The 21088-nt window shown below is 36.3% G+C and overlaps 2 protein-coding genes across 2 annotated transcripts; one reads left to right on the forward strand and one right to left on the reverse strand.

The window, feature by feature from the left end:
• Positions 1–219: 219 nt before the first annotated feature.
• Positions 220–6386, forward strand: LOC136665989 (rhamnose-binding lectin-like). The gene is made up of 12 exons (XM_066643912.1): positions 220–337; positions 2022–2056; positions 2273–2308; positions 3054–3098; positions 3204–3333; positions 3634–3743; positions 3846–3890; positions 4237–4372; positions 4468–4574; positions 5183–5227; positions 5745–5868; positions 5964–6386. Exons 2-12 carry the CDS (start codon positions 2026–2028, stop codon positions 6070–6072), a joined length of 918 nt encoding a protein of 305 aa, XP_066500009.1. The 5' UTR covers positions 220–337; positions 2022–2025; the 3' UTR covers positions 6073–6386.
• Positions 6387–16598: 10212 nt separating this feature from the next.
• Positions 16599–18407, reverse strand: LOC136666241 (rhamnose-binding lectin-like). Its single transcript, XM_066644328.1, has 6 exons — positions 18246–18407; positions 17954–17989; positions 17544–17588; positions 17315–17444; positions 16774–16883; positions 16599–16672 (listed from the first exon to the last, which is right to left on the reverse strand). The coding sequence occupies exons 2-6, from the start codon at positions 17982–17984 to the stop codon at positions 16599–16601; spliced, it is 390 nt and encodes a 129-aa protein (XP_066500425.1). The 5' UTR covers positions 17985–17989; positions 18246–18407.
• Positions 18408–21088: the final 2681 nt, after the last annotated feature.

The following is a 21088-nucleotide window of genomic DNA, read 5'->3' on the forward strand; positions in this document are numbered from 1 at the left end:
AATTCTATGGTTATTTTGAATAAGTAGATTGCTTTGCTACCAAAGAATATACATCATGCTTGCTTGCTTAGGAAAGGTCAATTCTTATATCAAAAGGACATGAACTCAGTCACAGAAAAAAGGACATGATCCCAGTCACAAGGTGGAAGGAAGTCACGGGAGGATATATGTGTGTGTGTAACAACTGCCTGTCAGATCTCACTCGCACCGCGCTGTGAAGTGACATCTCCAGAGATCTCTGGCCATTAAAGGTTTGAAGAGTGCACCCACTGTCTCCAGTCTTTCTTTCACGCATCAAAAAGAATACGCTGCGGCAGGGGAAAGAGAACCCTAAAAGGTAAATGTCACTGCCACATGCTCTAAGATGATGGGTTACATATGTAACTATTAAGACCAAAATATGCACCAAAAAAGGACTATTCGCAAAATTCAGTTTATTCAGTAACGTGGCCTGACCAGGTCTTGGTCCTGACAAAGCAGTCTAGAACAAACCACACTAGCACAACTATATCTTTCATATCACGCTGGTAATTACAGCAATTAAGCTGCGGAAATTTACAATCAATGAGTGGAACAGAACATGCTATCAGAACATAAAAACCCCTTTGGAAGTTATCATAAATCAGTGCCCCTCCTTTTTTAACAGGTTTCATTTACCGACATGGCAGACTGATGTATGAGCATTTTAGGACTCAAAGCTTTTTGACCTGTTTTAGATTGCAGTTTAAAAAATTCATGTGCAGTTCACATTCAATATTATTTTAGATATGACTGAATTTAACAGGATTTGTTGATCATAACTCTTGCTACGGAAGTAGGTTAATAATATTTTATTTTCGACATACAACGCACTACGTGAGTGTACAAACCGTTAAATTATAACAGACTGGCCTCGGCTTCGCTGTGGCATAGCAGCCATGCTCACTCGCACTAATTTTAGTGCTGTCCTAAAACAGATAGCAGCTTTGTGAAGTGAGACATTCTTCCAGTCAATACTGGTGCAAATCTAGGATGTTAGCATCAAGGTTCTTGAATGAAAACTATTTCAGAAACGATAGTAAGCGTTTTCGTACACACCATGCATGGGGTGCAACACGTGTGGTACCCAGTCTATTTTTAATTATTTAAATGTTACGCGTCATGTAATGTATGGAAAGTCCTGAAAACGTATTCAAAATATGTTCTGTTCAGTTCCTAAAATTGCTGTGAGAGTGGCATGTAATTCATGTTTTAACAAAGTAATTTTTTGTTATTAATTAATAATTAATATAAATTACAAAGACATATTTTTAACACTTTACTTGAACCCACCTACAAAAAAACCCCAAAAAGAAGTAGTGCCACTTTTTGTTTTCATTTTATTTTTCCAGTTTCATTTAAATTTTGTCCCATTTGTTGCATACTGCAGTTGAAAATGAAAAGCTAAATGCAAATTTCATTTTCATTTTAATTTTGATTATTTTATCCAGTTATAAAGAAAAAGCAAAGCCAAAGTGGTATTTGAATTTTCTTTTCCTCATTACTTTTTCATTTTAAATTTTAAATTTGAAATGAAAGACTAGTATAGTTTTGAAAATGAAATAACAAATACTTTTTTATTTTTTTATAATTTTATTTTTTTTTATATTTGCGCACTTTTGGAAAAATGAATGGCAAAACAGTATTTGCATTTTCATTTTATTGTTTTCATATTGGTTTTAAACTCCTTTTTTTGGCAGGATTTACCTCCCATACCTACACAACCGAGTCTTCTGTGTTCACTAATCACTAGTGTGTGTGCTTTCACTGCCATTAACAGATTAAATATGGAGGCCAAATCAAGTAAAACACAGGTCCCCACATGGCACATCCGGCTTTGGGTAAATAACAAGAAACAAAGAGTGTTTCTCATGAGATAAAATCTAGAATTTCTAGATGTATGTATGTTGACTTTAATTGATACAGTGATTTGTACTCTATAAATACAGATAAGCTCCAGTGTTGCTAATGCTTGAAATCTTATGTTTCTGACACTTCAACAGCACCATGATCTTCCTGAAGCTCTATCTACTCACCTGTAAGTTTGCATTTAATAGCATAATTATTGCAATAATATTTAGCATTTGCAGAAATATTTAACATCAAACTATGCAAAATGTTCATAGAGAAAATGCTAGGTGTCTTTAGAACAATGTTTACAAATCTTCAATCATTAGAGCAGAGTAAACACTAAATAAACTTTAGAAATTAAAGCTAAAGATCAGGGATCAGGATGTTTGATTTTGTCTTACAGTAATGATGGGAATGAAGGGAATGTTCACCTATGCAGGTAAAAAGGAATATGATATCTACCTCTAATTCTTAAATTGTTATATTGTTGCATTTAATATGAATACTGATAGCACACATCCATTCTGAACAATTTACTTCAGTTTCTTACAGTAAGCTTGTTAAAGATAATTATTGGAAACATGGGAAAATAAGCATTGTTTCAAATTCCACAACATTTTCACATAATTATTTCATAAATACAAAACATAGTGCCTAAGTTAAACTTAGAAATAATTTCAGTGAGAATGAAACTGTGACAGTAATCATGAATTAGATTATTAGTCTCCGATGTATAAAGGTGTATTCAGTGAATAAGCAGATTGTTTTCCTTCTAGTATCTTTAGGAACAATACTGTACCTCTACTGTAACTTTTTATCTGAGAGTGTAGAGTGAATCTGAAGTTTCTGTCATCCCTTATAATGTGCTTTTAAGGCTATAGAATTACAGTTAATTATTTGCTGTACTGTATATTTGCTCTTATTTACTCGTTAAGCTGCTAGTTTTACAGTAAATTAACATTCTGGTAAGACTTAACATTGTGGAAATATTCTGTTGGGGTCCCTTAAATGCAAAAGCTTACACAGCACATTCTCCAGTGTTAAATCAACTGTATTAGTGTTAACTTAACACTGAGCGTGTTAAATTATTACTCTAACAGTGTTAATTTAACTCTAATAGTGTTGATTTAACACTGGTGAATGTGCTGTATGTTTTGCTCAAATACGATTCATTATTATTTCAGAGTATGTAATCACATGTTATGGTTCGGACCATCGCCTCAGTTGTGGTAAGTTCAGACTCAAATCTATACTTTTACCAAAATTATGTCATTAATCATGTCCCAATATAAATCATTAACTCTGCTTTTATGTTCATATTTCTATGGTTTTAGAGAGGGGACTGATACAAGTGAAGTCTGCAATTTATGGCCGTACAGACAGCACTGTGTGTAGTGCTGATCGACCTTCTTCACAAACTCAGAACACACAGTGTTCAATGAATGTTCCACTCATCTCTGAAAAGTAATGTTTCCTTTTTCTAAATAAAGATATTTTACTGCTCTGTTTACAACAAAAGACTTGCTGAACTTCTAAAATACAGGCAAATTATTTTGGTTAATTCAGGATTTTTTCCTCTTGCTTTATGGGTATACAGACAGGAAAGCTCTCTCATTGGTTAGGATCTCAGTTTGCTACAAATTACACCACAAATAGCAAGAACAAAGGGTGTGCAAGATCAAGTGTTTATTCAAAATTCTTAAAACCAAACACCTAACACTGACTCTCCAGGTAAATATCTTCTGCTGTATTTGTCTGAAACAGGTGCAATGGGCGAAGTGTGTGTGAGTTTAGGACTGATGCTCTTGGCCTTTCTGACCCATGTTTTGGAACTTACAAGTACTTCAACACAACCTACGACTGCGTTACAGGCCGTAAGTAAACTATGGAGAGGTGGGTTCTATAAAACTACACTGTGATTAAAATTTACTATTGAGCTAACTAACTGGATATATTTTCTTGTCTCTTTTCTGTAGATTCTTCTGTGTTATGTTATGGTAGTTACAGTTCACTGGACTGTGGTGAGAGCTCTATCCTTGGTATCCTAATAACCTGCAGACATCATGGATAATTTGTGCCAGTTTATGAGTCAAATTTCTCTAAAAGTAATTACTCTTAAATTTCACGTGTTCAGTTCAGCCAATTAACTGTATTTATAGCTTAAATTGTGCAGAAGTAACACCTCTGCCTACTTCCACAGACAATTTTTAGTTCTCTGCTTGAGCAGGAAGAGCATGTTATAACAAGAGTTCTTTACAAAATCCTTATCTCTGCATTCGACTTCCATTCTAATATTAATAAATCTCTCTGGAAAACAATTGGATGTCAAACGCTGTAAATGATCTATTTTCTTTCAATTAAATTTAGGAGGTGCCATTTTAAATATCCTGAGTGCCGGCTATGGACGAACTGACTCCACCACGTGTTCTGCTGGACGCCCCGCCAGTGAGATCACCAACACTAACTGCTATAAAGCCAACACTCTAGCTGAAGTTAAAAAAAGGTGAGCATTTTTGTCAAAGCATGAAGCACTAAGCTATTACACACACCCTGCTTTTCCCCATGTGGTCACTTTTATTGAAATTTTATTCTGTGCAGATGTCAAGGGAAGACCTCTTGCATTGTCACAACAATCAATGTGTTCTCTGATCCCTGTGTTGGCACTTATAAATACCTGACCGTTGCCTACACCTGTGTGGCTGAACGTGAGTTTGCCTGTAGTTGGTGCAATTCCTGTTGGTGATAGAGGATACAATTAGTGTGACCTACAAAAGTTAGCAAATGTAGTGAGTAACCCCACTGCCTTAATAATAATTGTAATAATATATATATTAATAAAATGTTTTTATATGTGCGTATCAAGAAATCAAAGTGCCTATGAAACAACACAAAGCGTAAAGAACGTCACAGAACAAACAAGAATTCAACAAGACAGCAGAAATAAAAAATGAGAGCAGCCAGTGAACATAGCACAGAAGGGTTAAATATAGTTTCAACTAATTTAAAAACTTTAATAGCTTCAACTGCTAGATGCTAGTAGTTTTTTGGAAGAGAGGTAAAACAAATGTGTAGAGAGTTATGCGTGACAAACTAAAGGAAACCTTTTAGTTGTTGAGGTGGCTGTAGTTTTCTCCTGTTTTTAATTCTCTGTAAAGAAACTAATCATTTTTACTGGATTTTAAATTAAATTTACATACATGAAGGTAGAGGTGGCTCTGATCATTCTGAGATTAATGGCTTGGTATAAAGGACAAAACAATCTGGTAATGGATCCTCTGTGTATTAAATAATAAGTAGTGATTGTTTCCTGCAGACACGAGTGTGACCTGTGAAGGAGGTACAGCTATGCTCTCATGTGGTTTGTATAGACCTCTTTTTAAATGTACATTCACATAATATATAATCAAAAACACTGCCTCCTGTTGATTTTCTGTTAACTGATAATGTCTACACAAACACACCTCTATATATTTTAAGGCATTTTAAGTGTTTGTGCAAAAAAGAGAAGAAAAAAAAAGCTACACAAAACAGCGTGTCCCATGGGGTAGGGGATTACTGTGTGAGGAAATATGACCTAATCTCAATGGATATTGTTGGGAGTGAACTTTACATAGTCTCATAAAGAAACGTCATTGCTGTGTGATATTCAATACCATCTTTATTAAGTAAAATATAATTTTTAGAATGTCAGATTTTTACATTTTTTTTTACAGTATATGAAAAGTTAGCAAATGCATGTGTAAATAACCAAAAGCAGTAAAAGCTCTTACTGTCTCAAATAGTAGCTGAAATTTATTTTCCAAGAATATTTTCCCTTTATAACCAATCTGTTTCTTTACCATAATGTTCATTATGATGAAATCTTACATTTTCAGAGTCTGGGATTCTGAAAATCCTGAGCGCTAACTATGGACGAACCGACTCCACCACATGTACTTATGGGGATACAGTCTACACTACGTGTGTTGCATCCGACACACTATCTGTGGTTAAAAATCGGTAAAGAAAATAAAGTAATCTAAGGTAAAATATCCTTGTACGTTTACTGTTCTCTTGTACTCCTGTTTCATTTTTTCTCTTTTTTCCCCCCACAGCTGTGAAGGCAAAATGAACTGCGCTGTCCCTGTCACAAACAATGTGTTCTCTGACCCCTGTTCAGGCACTTCCAAATATCTGAAAGTTGTCTATACCTGTATTTACTAAAAGGTGTCCAAGATGTTTGGCCTGTGACAGGGCTTTAAAGAGCACTGTTCCCTGTTAAAACTGAGGTGTGAAAGTTACAATTTTTTTTGGTTTGTTTTCTTGAAGGTAGGAGTCACAAGACTTTCATACAAGCAAAAATTGAGCTTGCAATAAAATGTATAAATGTCATCATTTAAATCCTTAGTCTTGTGGAATTCCTGATTTAAATGAGCAAACACTGGCCTAATATAAAAGCCAACAGGTTTTAGAACTTTGGATATTTTGAGCTTTGCCCGTAATGCCCGCTACTTGCAAGTGTCTACTCAGTTCTTAGAACTTGGGATGTTTAAGCTTAGCTGATTATATATTTGTGGTCCCTGTACTCCTGTATCATTGCGAATGATTGCTGCTGTGGGATTAATAAAGGAATCTGTAACTCTGCTGCTGCAGATCCTCGGCGTTTAACTTTCATTTCACACGGGTTTTTCAGTTCACCTGCTTATCATCAAGTGTTTAGATCAACACCTTATTCTCAATGTTTATTATTTGCATTTTGGGCTCTGTCTGGCCACTAGCGCAAATTTAATGAAGAGATGAAGAAAATGTAACCAGTTTGAGCCTGAACTTGGACAAACCATTGGAAACATATGCAGGTTTTCTTTGAAAAGTGAATGAATCTCGAGTGTGGAATCTGTTCAGTTTTAATCATGATACATGAAACTTAATTTACACCCCACTTGCTTTAATGAAAGAGACATTTCACTGAAACTAGAGAAATTCAGTTTCCTCAACAATATTTTTAAAGAATAGTTTGAGGAAACTGATTTATAGTTTCTCTAGTTAATCAACAAAATTTCTCTTTCAAGTTATATTCCATTTTCTTTAGCGAAAGTGCCAAATAGTTATAAGCAGATGTAACCGGTGGCTTCTTCTTCTTTTCTCTGCTTTGTGTTGGTTAATAATGACCAGACCACCGACGTGTTTTGAAGTGCATCTCTATTTATTGGCTGACAAAACTGAGGAAACAGTGATCAAAATATCACACTCCGTTTAGCGATCACTCACTCTAAGCCTCGCTCCCGCCAAATGTCACAGAGAAAGGGGGCGCGGGGAGGGCGCACACAGTAATGCACTGAATACAACAACTGATTATATAAAACTTAACTGACAAAACAATGATCAAAATATCACACTCCGGTTAGCGATCACTCACTCTAAGCCCTTACACAAACCAAACAAATATATTATTGTTTATTACAGATGGTTTAAAATTACTCAACTTCCCAAACTTTCACTCACCGCTCCCGCCAAATGTCACAGAGAAAAGGCGGAGGATCGGCATGAAACTACTCCTTATAGGAGCTGTCCCCGGAAACCAAACATAGGGGTACAAAAAAAAAAAAAAAAACAACCATCAAAAGAAAGGTTCCACACACCAACCGGAGTTACACAAACACGTCAGGTAAGATAAATAAACAAATAGATTTTGTGGAATTATACATAAATAAACATGAAAATAACAGATAAAGACAGACTTTAACTGAACACTATTAACAAGGAATTGGCATTGTTACACAGAGAACCACAGAACAAACCCCACTCCCCCAACATTCATTTTTTTTTTCAAATGGAAGCATCACAGCCAAATATTTAATCACAGAATAGATGACATGATATATTGATGTTTCAGAAATTCACAAGATAAAAAACAATATTGATTGTCAAGATGAATACATAACATCACTGCTCTCCAAAGGAAATCTGGGGTTTTATTCCCAACCTGAGCAACTCTGCCACACTCTAGCACAATGTACTTGAGCAAGAATACTAAACCTACATCTGCATTTAAGCCAAAGGGCATAAGCACATAAAATACATCTCTCAATGCAGTTCAGTGTGCCTTGATGATTCTCACATGTCACACTGAGACCTGGAGGGAAAGGTTATGAAATTCACATTGGCTTTAGACAATAGTACATTTCAACTTGGAACTTTCATAGTTTAAAAAAAATATTTATTTATATAATAAAAAAAAAAACCCTAGAAACCTATTCACACAGGTTGAACTCTACATCTGGTTTAGCTTTACAGAAAACTCAGCATAATAGTTCTAGACAAATTGTTTGGGGAAATGAAGTCCTAGCCATTGCAATGATGTCCCCTTCATATACACAACAGTCACCCAATACTCATGAATTTTCATAAGCAACTGTGGTGTTGAAGTACTAGTATGTTCCCACACATGCATCAGCAAGGCCAAGCTGATCAGTTTGCAAGTCACACGCAGCCATCCCATTGCATCTGTCCAGGATAAACAACAAGATTTACCTGATAATGTCGGTCAAGTTTTGCGCCTCTTAATGCAAAACCAGTTCAGCCAACCACATCAGCCAGGAAGCGTTTGGGTTTAGTTTGTGTGCAGACTTCAGCCACTAGAGGAAAAATGCACATCTAAATGACTGCGATGCTCATAAAATGTATCCATTCATTTCCATGTTTGCAGGAAGAAGTTGAACAGACATTACATTCTGGCATGTCTGATAAAGATGAACAGGGAATAAGTTTCGTTTTTACCTCTGAGAGACAAAGGGAACACTGTTGGAACACTGAGTGTTGGTGGTCCCTGAAGGAGGGAGCCTAGCACTGCACACAGTGCTGTCTGTACGTCCATAAATGGCAGACTGCACACTTATCACCCCAGTGCCTAAAATGGAGAATGTATTAATAATTTCTAAATAAAAGTTATAAATCATTCATCAAATCAATGGGCTGGTTCTTGGGATTTTGAACTGACAAAGTATTATTCAGTGAAGTGTTCAGATTTAAAATATATATATAACCCTTGATTTGGGCAAAAAACATATCACCTCTACTAAAATATATCTGTGGTTATACAACTTGTATGTATAAATCTGGCATCACTGAATTATTGAGATTATCCCGAAACTAACAAGCTCTCATCTGTCTGTCTACAACTCGCCTTGTTCCACTACATTCATCAGTTACCTCATGAAAACCAAATATAACATAGAAATGAGGCTCTAATATGTAAATACACTTCAATCCATGTAAATACCATATAATCGTAAAATAACATATATTGGGCACAAGGGGACACCATAAGCTTTCATTTGACACCTCTCCCACTAGTTCAAAACAAGACGCAGCAGACCACGCAAGCGCAATATATCGAATCTATGGGCCTTCTGCTCTATGTGTCCAGTGATGTTTTTTTTTTTTTTGACAACACATTTTTTTGTGTACAAATTAAACACTCATGTACGAAAGTATATGAGCAAGCATATGAGAGACTAGTCTCAAAATACTTTACTAATGCTAATTAAGTCACAAATATGTTTCACTGTTCACAAATGAATAATTTTATGCGAAAATATGTGAATTAAAAAATGCGAATTTAAAACGTATTTGTAAAATGCAGATTCTGCGTTTGTGGATCAAGTCATTCATGTGTTTTCCGTTATGTCATTTGTTCATTTCCTCTCGCGGGTTTTTGGATTTTGAGAAGCAAATCTGTTTCATCAGACTTATATTACCACCTTTGAATTTGTAGCACTAATTTTTTATTTTTTTTGCACTGAAACAACGCCATCTGAATATAATTGCTCTTGAATAGAACTCATACATTTTCAAGAACACGTTTTCACTGTTCAAGGTTAATAATTTCATATAAAAAAATTCATGCTCAAAAAAATTCAAACAGTATATTTCGAAGTTGCTCAAATTCGCTGGACGAAATTCAGACACCAAAATACGAGTTACACAAATTTCAGATACACATCCGGGACACCAAGGAAGAGCAATCGATTCATTTGGATTTTCTCTTTCACCTTAAACGGTGCACTAGTTGCAATCTGTCGCCGCTAGATGGCGAAATACAAACACAAATTCCATACAGTGGAAAAACTACACATTTAGCTTCCGCGGATGTTATCTCTTTATATTCAAATCTGAAAGGCTCACTAAAGACACAATGTAACAGACTATTGATATCCTGAATATGAAGAGATTTTACAGTAGAATTGGTTTTTGTAATTTCCCTGTGAGCATATTATTGTATGTAAATGTGTGGGGAAATTGCGCATTTGGCTTAATTCATTGGACATTATCTTTTTTACTTTTAAAGTGTCTCAAAAATCTGAAAGACTTATTGAAGACACAGTATAAAAGACTATAGAATCCTAAAGATGAAGAAATGTCACTGTGGAATTGCTTTGTCATAATCCTGTGAATATAGCACATGACATGACAGAATGTGTAGAAACATGAACTTTGGGTATATGTACTATGGCATTTATATTTGTTTAATTGTCAGATTATCAAGAATCTGCAATTCATATTACAGAAGGTTTAGTACAAATCTAATATCATAAAGTGTAAAATTTAATTCATAAAAGTATGTTTGTTTAAACACTTAATGTCAATGTGTATATTCACAATGCCTGGTTATTTCCAATATTATTATATTCTTATTATTATTATGCCATTTTATAGCATAATGTTATGCCATTTAATTAGTCAGGTTGCCTGGCAACATTTTAACATAAAAGAAAGGCTTAAATATGAATAACATCTTGGCTTGGCAGCTTGGCCCAGTGAGGATAAACAAGGCAAAGTTTGCAAGTACAAGGCCTAAAGGCCAAGCCTATGTGTGAATAGAAATTACATCCCAAACAGTCAATGTACCAAGAGAAAAATGTATACATGTAACATTAGTTAATAGGGTGTGGGTGTAAGTACACACTGAGTCTTAGATAGTTTGGGCCAGTGAGGTTAAACAAGGACTACCTGACTTTGTGTCTATTTACAGAGTAAAAAAAAATGAAAGAAAGTTTATTTAAAATACATTTTTGACCATAACTATTGAGAGCTGGTCTTAATCATGATAAATAACTATGTTCATACATTGTCATGTCTTGAGCTATGAAGATTATGATGAAGATTTTGAACATGGTGTGTAAGAAACTTTAAAAGTTGGTTCATAAAATTTAACACTTTGATACTCACACTTTGATGACAATTATGCCCAGTGCATCAGTAAAAGCCTTGTTAACATAAAGAATATTACTGAAAGCACATCTTGGCTGTAAGACCCCTCTAAGGTCAATCAAGACCAACATTTGAATCAGAGTATTATTTTATAGAAATGTTTAAAATTGTGAAATTATCTAATTAATGATCTTTTCACAATTTTAAACATTTCTATATGGTTATGGTCAATAATGCCCTTTAAATAAACGTCCTTACATTTTAAGCTTTAGGGCTTAGTCTTAATCTTATCAATGCCTTGTTTAGCCTCACTGGGCTAAGCTGCCTAAATTGTGCTAATTCTTTTTTCATATTTAAGTCCCTCTTTTATCTTAATATGTTACCAGGCAACCTGACTATCCATCCATTCATCCATTATCTGTAACCGCTTATCCAATTCAGGGTCACGGTGGGTCCAGAGCCTACCTGGAATCATTGGGCGCAAAGCTGGAATACACCCTGGACGGGGCGCCACCTGACTAATTGCTATAAATGGCATAATAATAAATATATAATAATATTGGAAATAACAAGGCATTGTGAGTATACACACTGACATTCAGTGTTTAAACAAACACACATTTATGAATTAAACTCTACACCTTGGGATATTATATTTGTACTAAACCTTCTGTCATACAATTACAGATTCTTGATAATCTAACAATTAAAAAATAAAAATTGCATAGGTCATACAAAGTCCACAAGGTAGGAACACCTTGAAAGGGGTGCCAGTGCTTCACGGCGTGACACACACATACACACATTCACTCACCCAATTACACCTAGGGACAATTTTTTGAGTTGCCAATTCATCTACCCACATGTGTTTTTGGACCGTGGGAGGAAAGCGGAGCACCCGGAGGAAACCCATTCATACACAGGGAGAATAATTATGCTATGTGTCAAATAATTATTATTCCTTTTTAATAAAGCTTTCTTTGATTTGAAATAATACTGTGTGTGGAGTCTCTTCATAAAAGTCTGAAAGTCCTGAAACTCACTCCCTAGTGTGAACAGTATCCCAATTTCTGATGAATTATTTATATTGTTGTTATCTAAATTCAGTAGTAATAATAATAATTAAAAGTGATAATCACCATTAAGCATAAATAATTCAAATACTGTTACCACACTACAACAGTGCTGCTGCAGTTTTAAAACCCTCATTATCACTGCTAAACTGAAAAATAGTCCACTAACCAAAAACATCCAAAATCAACACAAACAACCAGCAATGTAGGAGTGTTTAACTCCAGGAACACCGCTGTGTCTGATCTGCTTGCTCCAGCATGCCACATCAGTGTCACTGCAGCACAGAGAATGACCCACCACTTAAATAACACCTGCACTGTGGGGGTCCTGACCACTGAAGAACAGGGGGAAATAAGTATTCCCGGCAGCAGATAGACTACATTATGTATTTGTAGAACTACAGAGTGATCCTGTATGATCAGTGGAGCTGAGAGAATTGAGAGTGATAATGTGTCCAAAACTATGACCTATTTCGGGTTCTGCCATTTTGTAGTAGTGTCCATAAACATCGTGTACAATTTTCAGTGCACTCAAACAATCCCACAGTGTACCACAAAATGTGTACAACACATGTACACTACATGAGACTAGTGGTTAGCCGATACACACAATGAACTGTGCTGTTTGATAAAAATCCGTCATGAGTTAGTTTCTAAAATTGTTCACTACCCTCCTGAATTCAGTTCCTTGTAATAGCTCACTGTATAGTGAGTAATATAGCGAGCCATTGCAGACACAGGGTGAATGTAGATGCAAGGAGTTGGTCATAATAATATGACTGGTTGTATGAATAGATATGCATTGAAGTACAGTAACAGAAAGAGCCTGTTTAAACCGCTAACAGGAGTTTGGAAAATTATGTAAAGGCTAATTTATATTCCTTTACCTATGCAAATGAATATGTCCAGTTCAAAGGTTGTAACCCTCACTGCCATCAAACGTCTGTGTCCATTATGCTGGAGTGGATGTTAAGCACTACACTAGAGGGCCGTTCAGAGTCAGAAGTTTCTGATTACAAAAACAAACATTGCAAGAGTGGAGTAGGTACATTTCATGTAATGTCAGTTAGCGGCAGTGGTGTAATTGGCAGAGGTCTATGAGACCATTCAATTCTTTTCATTTTATTTTACAAGAGGTTGTGTTTTGCTTAAACTATCAGCTACATTGTTTTGGTTTATGTTGAATGAGGAAGCTATACATGTTTTCTGTGCAGACCTGCAATTGCTGTGGATGCATGGGGGAGGAAAAGCATTGACTTGTCAATTCTACATCCAACAGAGTATAGCCATGGATAACTCTATATATAACTCTAGTGTGTCTGGAAAAATCCCTTCACACAAGCAGTCTGCTTTCTGTCAGTGCAGATGGAGAACATAAACTGATGGTTTTAACTCAAAGACTGTTGACTGGCTTGGGGCATGGGGAAGCGGGTGTACAGAGGACGTGCTCTACTGTGTCAGGTAAAATAGAAAAATAGAAGTGCTCATGACAGTGTTTAAACAGGTGTTCTCGGGATGGTTTATCAAACACTAAGGGTCTGAATGGTTAAAATCCATTTAACCTGCTAAAAAGCATATTTTGTTTGAGACTTTCTGACCACTAAATAGTAAACAACAGGAGAAAATCTTGCAAAACTTAAGCTGTGGTGGAAATATTTGGAATGAGTAACCTACACTTAAGAGAAATACAGATACTATATTAAAATCACGCTAAAAGTGGAAGCATATAGTGAACATTCTGGGGAGTTTTAAGATGACCTTTGTTTAGATGATTAGTTTCTTATTCTACAAGGAATACTGAATGTATTACAACTACCATGTAAATGTGAAGTCAGAGACAGTAACTCATCTATTGCTGCACAGTGTTTGTTTCTCATCCTTAGTCTCTTGGGAGAGTCTGGTACCATTCACCATTTAACATGGTCAAGAACCACCAACTACTGCAGGAAAAGAAATGATTTACACACACAAGGACCAATCACGTCAGCTATTTTAACATGAGGTGTAAAAGGCAGCAGATAGCCAATCAGAATGCAATTGGCAGAGTCTTGAATGAAGCCAGATTAACAGACAAAGTTGTGGGCGAGCCTCTGTGGCTGAGACGAGTCATCCTCTAGTCCATCAGTGGACATAGGATACTGCTGGCTGGATATTTTTGGTTCGTAGACAAATCTCAGTTCAGCAATGACACTAAAGGGTTTAAAACCTCCAGTAGCACTGCTGTTTGATCCATTCACACCAGCACAGCACATTCCACTACATCAATAACAATGCAGCACTGAGAATGATCCACCACCCAAATCATACCTGCTCTGTGGGGTTCCTGTGGTGGTCTTCACCTGTACGTAGTTGAGTATATTTTCAAAAATGTTAGGGTCAGGATTTGATGTAGCATCAGAGTTAGGTTTTTATGTGGTTATATTGATATATGGAGGTTAGTGTGGGGTTTAAGTTTAGGAAAAATATCATTAATATTTTAAAAATTTTTATAAAATGTATTGTAAAAATAAGTACTACAAAATTTAATTTGCAATGCAAGTAAAAAATTTGTTGCTCAGACACAATGCACATAATAAGGACACTTACTTCTACTTAATTAATTTAATATATTTGTTTTTCTTATTAAAAACACATGTTGGTAGATGGATTGGCGACTCAAAAAAAAATGTACATAGATGTGTGTGTGTGTGTGTATGTTGCCCTGTGAAGGACTGGCACCCCCTCCAGGGTGTATTCCCGCCTTGCGCCCAATGATTCCAGGTAGGCTCTCGACCCACTGCGACCCTGAACTAGATAAGCGCTTACAGATAATGAATGAAAAAATGAATTTTTCTTATATAAATGTTACTATTTCTGTTTATAGGTGACTGCAGATGAACACAGCAGCCAGGAGTTTGGGTTGTCTTGAAATATCATGATGAGTCTTGTTAACCTCGTCTTCATTTGCTGCACCTGAACCACATTGGTTACTAAGACAGTGGGACACATCTGCTAGCTTGGTGTTATGTCGCAGTGTGACAGGCTTCAGGGATGCATTCAGAAACCTCATTGGTACCCAGTGGTCACGCCACATGAGTGTTAAGACCCTGCCCACCAGAATGTTCCTAGTACCTGCTCGAGATGAAGTAGGCTCGACAATGACTGTGGCTCCAGGGGACACACATTGTTTGGCAGCTTCCCCCATACCAAATATTCCTTCTTTGGGAGCAGAGTAACTGCTTGTTGCAGCTTTACTGTACCAACGTTATTGACTGACTCCATGTTTGATGCACGTGAAAGGCAGATTAGTAATTTGAATAGTCGCTCACACTCAATCACTTGTACTGGATGAGATGGGTGTCCAGTATTTCTCATCAGACTTCATCTTCTGAATAATAGGTTTTATCACTTTAGTACCAATTATAAAGTCGTCACGCTGACCAGGGACAACTAAAACAGGTACTAAAAATATAAATCCACATTTCAACATTCAATTCGTATATGCACTTTGGATGAGCAGTTAAGCCACCACAACCAATAAGCACAATATTATTTAAATATGGACTTGAATGAAGGTAAAGTATATTAAAATGAAGTAGAATTTAATGTTTACATAGGCATATATTATTAAGTGGGTGCAGTACATAGGATGACCCATTGTTCTTAAATGTTTGCTTAAATGTTTATTCTCAGGTGAATGTCTACTAACTAACGTGATGTGTATTACTGTTTTAATCATGAGGAAAAATTCCTGTCTCCATTTAGAAAGACAAATTAATTTCTAACATCTAGAATAGTTGGTAATGTACTCGATAGATATATATATTTGATAAAAATAATCCTGTACACACATTATGCTATATTCAAGTATGTATGAAGTATATTCTATTCATTATTTTGTATTAGCCAAAAATATGTGATCTCTTTCTCCTCCCTGAAACGTGAAGAAAGCCACGTGAACCTCAGACCCAGGTTCCAATCAGAGAACGAGACCTCCCAAATGGGCGTGACCGCGCCTCCTATGAAAAAGGAAACTGCTCTCACTTCTTCACTTCTGCTCTTTTTTGGTTCCTCTCTTCTGGACCTCTTCTCGTACTCTCATTCTTTTGTCTTCTCTCTATGCCGACAAGGCGACTCTCAAAAGACTCTTAAGAAAAGAACTTCACGCAACTTCCAAGGGACACCTTGTGTCAGTTAGCAGTGCAATACAGAAACTACAGAGTAATGTCACATAATTGTCAGTAATCTTTTCTTTGTTTTATTTGTGTTCGTGTTTGTAGCCGAATCCAAGTTTAATTTTACGACTGATCAAAGCAGGTGAAACTTATTTGTGGCCAGAATAAAAAAAAAACACCGCTGGTACAGAGGAAAATCGTAAAATAAGTATAAGCTAATTAATTCAAAAATAATTATTATAATTATTTATTAGTTAAATTTCAACTAATTTTCACTTTGATTCAGCAATCTATCCTTGATGTTGGTAAGTTATTATAGAACACCAATTATAAAGCTCTCACCGCAGTCCAGTGAAATGTAACTACCCTCACATGACACAATGGAACCTAGAGAAAAAAATGAAAGAAAATACATCAGGTTTGTGAACTCAGTACTAGTTTTATCACAGTGTAGTTTAATAGAACACACCTCTCCATAGTTTACTTACGGCCTGTAACGCAGTCGTAGGTTGTGTTGAAGTACTTGAAAGTTCCATAACACGGGTCAGGAAGGCCAAGAGTATCAGTCCTAAACTCACATACACTTCGCCCACTGCACCTGTTTCAGACAAATACAGCAGAAGATATTTACCTGGAGAGTCAGTGTTAGGTGTTTGGTTCTAAGCATTTAGAATAAGCAATAGATCTCTGCAGCTCACTTTCTTTTCACTGGATGAAAATGCCCTGCTCTTTCAATTAGAATAATTAAAACATTTCTTGCTATTTGTGCTGTGAACAGTGGCAACCTGAAGTCCTGACCAATGAGAGAACTTTTCTGGCTGTATACCCATATAGTAAGGGGAAAATATCCTGAAATAACCAAAATTATTTGCATGAATTTTAGACATTAACAAGTTTTGAGGCTTATAAGTAGCTTATAAGTAGCTTAGGGCCCCAGGAGGAACAAGGGGCCATGCATTTTTACATTTGTAGTTGTTTTGTATTGTGTAGAGCAGTAAAAGATCTTTATTTTGAAAAAGGAATCATTACATGTCAGAGATGAGTGAAACATTCATTGAACACTGTGTGTTCTGAGTTTCTGAAGCAGGGCGACCAACACTACACACAGTGCTGTCTGTACGGCCATAAATTGCAGACTTCACTCGTATCAGTCCGCTCTCTAAAACCATAGAAATATGGAAATAAACGGGGAGTTAATTATTTATATTAGGACTTGATTAATGACATGATTTTGGTAAAGTTGTAAGTCTGAACTTACCACAACTGAGGCGCTGGTCTGAGCCATAACATGTGATTACATTCTCTGAAATCATAAATCAGTTTTGAGCAAAATAAGCCTTTGCATTTGTTAAGGGACCCTTGCAAAATATCACCACAGTGTTAACAACATTGTTAAATATTTAAAGTATGTTGTTAGCAGCTAAGCTAGTAAATACAAGAAAATATATACAGTATTGTATTGAACACCACAATTATAAGCATCAAAATTACATTAAGCAATGGTTACTTTAAATATACAGTAGCTGTAGCTGCATCCACAAAAACAATCTACCGATTTACTGCCTACACCTATTAATAATAATAATAATAATAATACATTTTAAATACAACAATAACTTACATAAAGAAGCAGTGTATTATTTAGGTAGATATCATATTCATTTTTACCTGCATAGGTGAACATTCCCAACACTGCCATCAGAACTGTGAGTCAAAATCAAACATCTCTTTAACTACATTTGAAATGCATGAAAATGTCAGTTTTAAGGGAAATTGTGCCTTATCCCTAAACTGAATTTCTAATTTCAAGTTTGTTTACTCTGCTTTCATGCATGAAAATTCATAAACATTGTCCTAAAGACACCTACTATTGTCTTCATGAAAGTTTTGCATAGTTTAATATTTTTTTTCTGTTCGTAAGGTGCAAATCCAAATATTATGCTATTCCATGCAAACTTACAGGTGAGTAGAGAGAGCTTCAGGAAGAATATGGTGCTGCTGGAGGTGTAAGAAGCTTAAGGTTTGAAGCATTGATAGCCACTGGAGCTTATCTGCATTTATAGGGTACAAATCAATTAACATTTCCAGAAATTCAGGATTTTACTGCATGAGGAACAACTCATTGTTCTTTTTTATATACTCACAGCTGAATGTGACACGTAGGAATTATAACAAAATTTCATCTGACCACATTTAGCCTATGCCTGGCTGTGAAAACACACACACTAGTGATTAGTGAATTCAGCTGACATATACCAGCCTGCACATACCTCTGTAACCAGGAAGCAGTTAGGGGAATGTGTTTGAAGGAGGAGGAAGCATAGTATGGTAAAAGAACATTATTTGTCACTAAAGGTACAAACAGTCTAAATGTACATTTAAAGGTAAATAGTGGTGTTAAAATCCAGTTGTGTTCCCTAAAGGTACATTACATTCTCTTCTCCAAAAGGAGGGGTGAATATTTGTAACCTTTCATTAAAGAATTGTGGGCGGCACGGTGGCGCAGCAGGTAGTGTCGCAGTCACAGAGCTCCAGGGGCCTGGAGGTTGAGGGTTTGATTCCCGCTCCGGGTGACTGTCTATTAGAAGTTGGTGTGTTCTCCCTGTGTCCGCGTGGGTTTCCTCCGGGTGCACCAGTTTCCTCCCACAGTCCAAAAACACACGTTGGTAGGTGGATTGGTGACTGAAAAAGTGTCCGTGAAAAGTGTCTTTGTTGCCCTGTGAAGGACTGGCGCACCCTCCAGGGTGTATTCCCGCCTTGCGCCCAATGATTCCAGGTAGGCTCTGGACCCACCGCGACCCTGAACTGGATAAGCGGTTACAGATAATGAATGAATTGAAGAATTGTGTAAAATAAACTACATAGTACAAGTCCAGGAGATGAAATGAGGTGTATGAAATTAACACCTGAGGTATATTTAAACATAATGCCTTAAGCGCAGTATTAAGAAATGTTCACTGTTTTATATGTTTAGACGTATGCTCTGTGTCTGTGCTCCACAGAGAGAATTGTTTAGGATAAGCTGTCAGTGAGGGTAGGAGACTATAAATTTTACACCACCCTTAGTCCCTTAAACATGCAAATGTAAACCAACCACTATGTTCACCATATTTGGAAAGTAGAAAGAACCATATAGATTGGGGTCCTAGCCAAGAGGGGGGAGAGAGAATTTGAGCGAAGTTAACAAAGATGGCGACGAGGATGGGATGCTGAGTTGTGGCCTTCCTGCTTCAGACGGCTCCTGCATTCGAACTCCCACTTAAAGCCAGCAAATAGAAGGTGAGATTTTCACAAGTTTGAGCGCTGGTTGGGTGTTTGGGCTATCTGATGCAGAAAGAGTTGCACCTAAATAGACTAATTAGTGTATGCAGTATTGTGTTGATGATGGTGTTGGATAAAGTTTCTTCATTCTAAATTTTTAACTACAGTAATAGAAAAATAGAAATGAAGGAAATAAAAGGGAACAATGAAGTAAAAGTAAAAAGGAACAGATGTAATAGAAGAAAAAGAAAAGAAAAGGAAAGTTGAAGTATAAGTGTAGAATAGCTTAATTAGTAACGATGAGGTGAGCTGATGATGACATGCGAGTTTGGATAAACAGGGCTCTATTTTTGCTTAAAACTGTCAGAGATGAATCACAGTCATTGCGTGAAAGTAAGCTTTGAGTTATTGTGGAATTGGATTATATTGAAATAGTGAGAAGCCCTGGGCCCAGTGGCATTTGGTTAAAATGTATTTAAGGTTAAAAGTAAAGGAATATGAGGGAAATAGAAGAGAAAAGGAGGTAATAAAAGAGGAAAAATGGAATAAAAGGAAAAGAGATAATAGTGAGTTAAATAAAGAGAGGATGCCGCAGATTTGGATTAAGCCCTCTTGTTGAGGCGGGATTAGCCCGGCCGTAAACCCTGAAAAATTCACTAGGTGATGTTTTGGGTCAGTTTAATGAGAAACTGGAGGTGTCATACAGAGATTTAATTAGGGGTGCCCACTGGAAACACTGTTGACGAACACTGTATTGATGCTACCTCTCTTTGAATTATTACACCTCATAAGGTAGCATAAATTAAAAATAAGGAAATAAAGGAATAAGAAATAAAGGAAAAGGAATAAGGGCGGCAGGTAATAAAAAGCATGCTGTTAATGTGTGAATGAGTCGACAATGAGAATTGTGTTAAATGTTGAAAGTGATGTGTGTGTAAGCGCTGTTGAGGGTTGTTGGATGACGTGTATGTGTGTGTGTGCTTATTGAGTTAAGAAAAAAAGGAGTGTCTTGCTGTGTATGTGTGTGTGTCAGTGTCTGTAACTATGTGTGTTTATGTGTATGGTCAGCTGAAAGAGTTATGTTTGGGAGTACAAGGTGCAGGTGGGGGAATGATCACCCCCCTCCCTTCTTTGGTCCATCATGCGTGTGTGGGTAGAGCTGGTCTCTCCCTTGGAGCCATACATTTTCTGTGGGTGTGTTTAGAGAAAGTGGGGAAATGTGATGAAGAATGAGAGATTTAGAAATTAATAGGGAAAGAAATTTGTAATGGTAACATTTATGAGCTTCATTCAAGGACAGTTAGTGTAAAATTATTTTATGAACCTCAAAAAATTGAGGGCTTTGTTTATTTATAATGAAAATGAGCCTTGAACAAAAGACGTTTTTAAATTTAAAAATAAAAAGTAAAATTAAATGAGCTTTCTGAGAGACCGCAAATTAAGAAAACAATAGAAAATGAGCTCCAGAAAATGTTTTTAGATGCTGAGTGTCAGGCTTGGTAAACAAGAGAGACGCTCTCGGGTGTTTAACAGGAAGAGATT

This window comes from Hoplias malabaricus, chromosome 14, assembly GCF_029633855.1.
Source record: "Hoplias malabaricus isolate fHopMal1 chromosome 14, fHopMal1.hap1, whole genome shotgun sequence".
Lineage (NCBI taxonomy): Eukaryota > Metazoa > Chordata > Actinopteri > Characiformes > Erythrinidae > Hoplias > Hoplias malabaricus.